The sequence below is a fragment of the Rhinoderma darwinii genome, chromosome 2 (genome assembly GCF_050947455.1).
Source record: "Rhinoderma darwinii isolate aRhiDar2 chromosome 2, aRhiDar2.hap1, whole genome shotgun sequence".
Taxonomy (NCBI): domain Eukaryota; kingdom Metazoa; phylum Chordata; class Amphibia; order Anura; family Rhinodermatidae; genus Rhinoderma; species Rhinoderma darwinii.
The window spans coordinates 186195503-186201502 of NC_134688.1; the positions used below are offsets into that span (position 1 = coordinate 186195503).

The window sequence follows — 6000 nt, forward strand, 5'->3', positions numbered from 1 at the left end:
CATTAAACTCTCCAGTAAAAAAAAAAAAAAACATACAAAACTAAATACAGGAATTGTACAAACCAATAAATGGAGGCAATAAAGTGGGAGTGTGATGTCAGTCATTCAACCGTATAGTCCAAACCATTTTACTTATTTTTACACGGTCACAGTACAGTAGTAAGAAAACCAGTGATGGTGACCTAGGTGTCATATCTACAGTGATACCTCTCAAAAAAAACACCCCTTTGAGAAGACCAACCCTTCAGCCCCACCAGCCTTTCTGTGACAGATTTTCAGTTCCACCATTAGGGTTACTGGCCGTTTTCTTTGAGAGGACCACCCCCTCCTAGAATTTTGGGTGGTTGTCTCAAAGAGGTTTCACTGTATATATATTTTTAGACTATACTTCATATGATTAATGTATTAGAGGGGTGTAGGCGTGAGGGGATTGTGACATGGTTACTGAAAGGGGGTAGATACTGTAACTATTGAGAGGGGATGGGCTGGGGGGGACTTATGGCTGTGGCTACTCAGAGGGGGTGGGTGGGAGTTTTGCTTGGACTACTGACAGAGGGATGGGCAGGGGGGAGTGTAGCTGTGGCAACTAAAGACGTTAGAGAGGCTTTTTGTAATTACTAGGAAAGTGTGATGGGGGTTTGATGGACAATATTTAGGTTACTTCACACGGGGTGGTATTTGTGTGACAACTGCAACATGGCAAAATTGAAGCAGAAACAAATTTATTTACATGTGGTTTTGCCATGCTGCAGTAATGGTGCGACTGCTGCACCATTACTGCTTGTGCCCCTACTTATAGAGAGAGACCGGTCCCACAGAAAATATTTACTTTTAGATATGGGGGGGGGGGGGGGTGGTGGCACTGCTGTAACTAACAATGGCAGCTCTATTGTGACTAAACCTCAAGTGATGTGTAAGTCCAGGCTCGGTTACAGTCTGGATCATTCCATAAAAAGACTGGTCACGATCTTAAAGATAAAAAGCTTGTGATGTTACCATTGAAGAGCTTTATTTCTTGTACTTGTTTACTTCACTGAATAAAAAATACTGTATCAAGTAACTTATGTCCTGTCTTTTTAAATTAATGTCTTTCAGGAATATTTCAAAAACTGGTTAAACCAGGACACAGAGAAAGCCAGATTTATGAAGAAGATCAGCGCAAAATGGCCTCAGAAACACTATTTTGTCCCTTATGACTCTTACGCTATGGCTGCAGCAATCGAGGAGAATATTATCACTGAATATGTGAAATGTGCTGTGAGTGTGGAGCTTCATGGAAGATATGCCAGGGGGATGCTGGTCCTGGACACAGACGATAAGTGGAAGAAGGAGCATAAAGTTTTCCTGATGAAGAAATGTAATCTAGATAACTTTAAAAACCGACTATGGAATGCTCTTCTTTAGAAAGCAACAAGGGAACTATGAGAAAAGTAATAAAGCTTTCATTCAATTTACTTTCTTTTTTTTAAATATATATATATATATATATATATATATATATATATATATATATATATATATATATATATATATATATATATATATATACACACATACACACACACACACACACACACACACAACTCCTGCACACTCCAGGTGATATAAAAAGGTGGGGTCTATACACAGTATACAATGGAAAGATTTATTACTACTGTTTTAAACTTAGACACCTTAAGCCAGGCAGAGGATGCTCCAAAGCTATGATACAGCATGCAGCACTTTGATATATTTATATTTGACACATCTTGCTATACATATTTGACACTTTTCTCTTTCTTCTATCACCTCTTGATTAGCTTACTTTACACCAATATTTTGCATTTTTGGTGCACTTAGTCGCATTTGAGCCAGGCAAGGCATGTACGCCAGTTTTTGGGCATAAATTCAGCTAGAATTTTGATGCATTTAGTTTGGTAAATCCATCCCAAAGAATATTCATAAAACAGTTGAGTACCATTGTAAATACATTGCATTACTTATGTTGTATGGGTCCTGGCTTACAGCTTATAAGCAAGCTGCTGTAACCCACAGTGATTATCTATTATTACCAGAGGAATCTGCCAGTGTATTAGGCCCTATTCACATGACAGGGATTCGTGGCCGTGTGACAGCCGTTCAAAAAACCGCCGTCACACGGCCGCAGTAGGAACAATAGACCCCAAATGGGGCTATTCACACGACCGTCTTTTTTGAAGGCCCGGTAAACCGGGCCATCAAAAAATGGGACATGCCCTATTTTCGGCCGTTCTCCTCGCAGCCCGGCACCCATAGAAGTCTATGGGGCCGGGTAATACACGGCCATCACTCTAATGTGTTCCGTGTGATGGCTGTGTCTTCCGTCGTTCGCTCTCTCTCCTCCTCCTCCTAAAAAAGCGAAGTGCATGTGAGGAGGAGGAGTGTTTTGTTTTTTTTGCTCCCTGTAGGAGCGGAATCCCCAATCCCCGACCACAGCATTGCCAAAGCTGTATATGGACACAGTGACATCAGGGATTTCTGAATCGGAGTCCCCGGCGCTGTGGCCAGTGTTTCCGCTCCAGGAGAAGTCCCTGACTTCACTGTCCATATATGGACACAGTGACATCAGGGACTTCTGAAGCAGAATCCTCGGCGCTGTGGCTGGTGTTTCCGCTCCAGAAGTACCTGACTTCACTGTCCATATATGGACATTGAAGTCAGGGACTTCTCCTGGAACGGTGGCGCTATCTACAGAAAAGTAGGGGGGGGTGCCATCTATGGGGGGGGGGTGCTGTGCAGAACTACCAACAGGGGGCTGTGTAGCATTGCCTACGGGGGGGCTGTGTGGCATTACCTATGGGGGACTGTGTGGCACTACCTACAGGGGGCTGTGTGGCACTACCTACAGGGAGGCTGTGTGGCACTACCTACAGGGAGGCTGTGTGGCACTACCTACAGGGGGGCTGTGTGGCACTACCTACAGGGGGGCTGTGGCAGTATCTACAGAGGGCAGTGTGTGGCATTATTTACAGAGGGAAGTGTGTGGCAAAAAATGTACAAATGAAATTCATCTGTTTTTAAAATGGACAGGGAAAAAAACCGGATGCAAAACGGGTCAAAAGCGGCCTTTAAAAACGGAAACACAGCCCGGAACGGAAACAGAACGGATGCAAAACAGCCAAAAGAAAACGGACCAAAACGCCCGACGGACCCCGTCGTGTGAATAGAGCCTTATTCACACGACCGTGAAAAACTGCAGTTTTCAGAACGATGTTCTATGGGTGTATTCACACGGCCGGTTTTTTAACAGCCCGTAAATAATGGCCGTCAAAAAATCGGACATGTCCTGACAGCCCCCATAGAAGTCAATGGATCCATTTTGAAAGGTTGTCAATACATGTAACAACAGTAAAAAACTGATCTGTGACATGGGGATTGGCAAGGGAACTACTAGTTCCCTTGCTGGCTATCGGCGGCTCTGACACACTCACTGATGCAGCGCCGACCTCTTCAGGTGTGGTCTCTCGTCTTCACGTGTTCTGCGAAGGCAACGCGATGACGTCATTGCGCCGCCTTCGCAGATCCCATGAAGACGAGAGACCACACGTGAAGACGAGCTGCATCGTTGAGTATGTGTCATTGCGTCGCCTTCGCAAATCCCGTGAAGACGAGATACCTTACCTGAAGAAGAAAACGCTGCATCGGGGCTGTGTGGCATCATATGCAGTGGGGCTGTGTGGTATCATATGCAGGAGGGCTGTGTGGCATCATATACAGGGGGGCTGTGTGGCATCATATAGAGGGGTGCTGTGTGGCATCATATACAGGAGGGCTGTGTGGCATCATATACAGGGAGTTGTGTGGCATCATATACAGGGAGTTGTGTGGCATCATACACAGGGGGGCTGTGTAGCATCATATACAGGGGGGCTGTGTGGCATCATATACAGGGAGGTGTGTGGCATCATATACAGGGAGGCTGTGTGGTATCATATACAGGGAGGCTGTGTGGCATCTACAGGGAGGCTGTGTGGCATCATATACAGGGAGGTGTGTGGCATCATATACAGAGAGTTGTGTGGCATCATATACAGGGAGGTTTGTGGCACAGGGAGGCTGTAAATAGTGTCTAGGTGAACATGAGACCTTCCTTTGGGTGTTTTCAGGGGTTGGGACAAAAAAAAGCCTGACCAATGAAATTCATCAGTTTTTTTAACGCCCATGAATAACTGATGCAAAACGGATGTCAAACGGCCATTAAAAACGGACAGACGGCTAGAAATGGATGAACATTTAGAGACACACTAATGCAAAATGGGCATGAAAAACTGACAGTTGATCAGTTTTTAATGGACATTGTTTTTCATTGTCGTGTGAATATCGCACCATATCCATTCAGGCCACGAATAAGAACACAGCAGAGTCATTGACCGATGAAGCAACCTGTAAAATGATTCAAAGAAATTAAATTAACCTATCCATATTCTGGAGAATAGTCCTTCTATAAGCTCAATATAGGGGGATGAGAAAGAGGTTAGGCTCTGTTCACATCTGCGTTGGGGTTCTGTTCTGATGTTCCGTCTGAGGTTTCAGTCAGAACGGGACCCTGAGCAGACACAAACTGACACAGACGGAAACCAGAGCTTTCCGTTTGCATCACCATTGATTTCAATGGTGACTGAGCCGGCGCCCGTGGTTTCATTTTGTCTCTTTTGTGTAACCGGATCCGTCGTTTTGCCGGAAGCAATAGCGTAGTCGACTAGTGGTGGAAACGGAAACCTCTGGTTTCCGTCGGTGTCAGTTTGTGTCTGCTCAGGGTCCTATTCTGACGGAAACCGCCGACGAAACGTCAGAACGGGACCTCAACGCAGATGTGAACAGAGCCTTACACAGGCTAATATTTACTATACAATTCACAAATAATCATACTGTATCAAAAAACTGTCAATATTATAAACTCTGTCCAGTAAACATTGCCCCTGGAGGCTGCACCTAGCACTTCCCCCATCTCAAGAAAAATCTGCACCTACACAACCTCCACACAATGTGGTTTTTCAGTGTGGATTCCACACAGAAAATCCGCAGGAATTGACAATACAAAACATGCGGCTGGGGTTTCAAAAAATTCAATGCATATGGTGAAATCCACTCCAAAATCCTCATCAAAATCTGCATGCGTTACATACGGATTTTGGTGCGGATTTGTGAGGATAATAATCTGTGGCATGTGGTCTCTCTCTTAGTGATCACAAAGAGAAATGTTCAATTACAGCTACACAGTCCTATCAACTCCCTGCTTTAATCTCTATGATCAATGCAGGGAAGGCAAAAGAAGCTAAATTAACAATAATTCAGGCTACAAAACTGGAGCCTAAAAAAGTGAATAACCAACTGGACAACAGATATAAATAACATTTTCACTGCCCTAGACCACCAGGTATGTGGACATTAACCCTTTAAAAAAACAAAAAACTGTGTTAAGTTGTACAATTTGTCATGATACTAATTCAATACAATCTTTTTTTTAACATGGGAATCTGTGTGACGGATGTCATTAGTCAGAGATGGAATTTATTTAATTTTTTTACTTGTCTGTTTAACATCTCGCAGTAAGGGAGGATACACTTAGTGCGACACAGCCCCCCTTATAGATCGTGCCACACCCCCTTGTAGATAAAGCCACACAGCCCCCCCTTTGTAGATAGTGCCACACAGCCCCCAAACAAATAAAAAAACCTCGTACTCACCTTGCCCCGTTCCTGCTATGAACGGAGCAGCTCCAGAGCCTCCTCAGTAGCCTATGAGGCGGGATGCTTGCGTAGGCCGGCGTGCTCCATTGACGTCATTGTGCCGGTCTGAGCAGGTATCCTGTCCCAGCGCCTTCGTGAATGGCAGAGCAGGGAGCTAGCTCCTCGCTCTGCCATAGTATTCAATTGTGTCTGCGTCCTAAGGACGCAGATACAATGAAATGTGGCAGTCACCCGAGACCCCGAATTCCCGGTGCAAGCAACGACACCGGAATAAGAGGGCCCATGCTGCCCA

General features: G+C 44.8%; 1 protein-coding gene across 4 annotated transcripts in view; it reads left to right on the plus strand.

Annotated features, from left to right (window-relative positions):
* The window catches only part of LOC142740892 (uncharacterized), a 61114-nt gene extending 59660 nt beyond the window's left edge, over positions 1 to 1454 (plus strand). For all 4 annotated transcript variants that reach the window (XM_075850316.1, XM_075850313.1, XM_075850314.1 and 1 more), the window contains exon 6: positions 1096 to 1454. In XM_075850316.1, coding sequence (XP_075706431.1) covers positions 1096 to 1404 — 309 coding nt within the window. In that variant the 3' untranslated portion in view covers positions 1405 to 1454. The remainder of the gene's footprint in view (positions 1 to 1095) is intronic.
* Positions 1455 to 6000: the final 4546 nt, after the last annotated feature.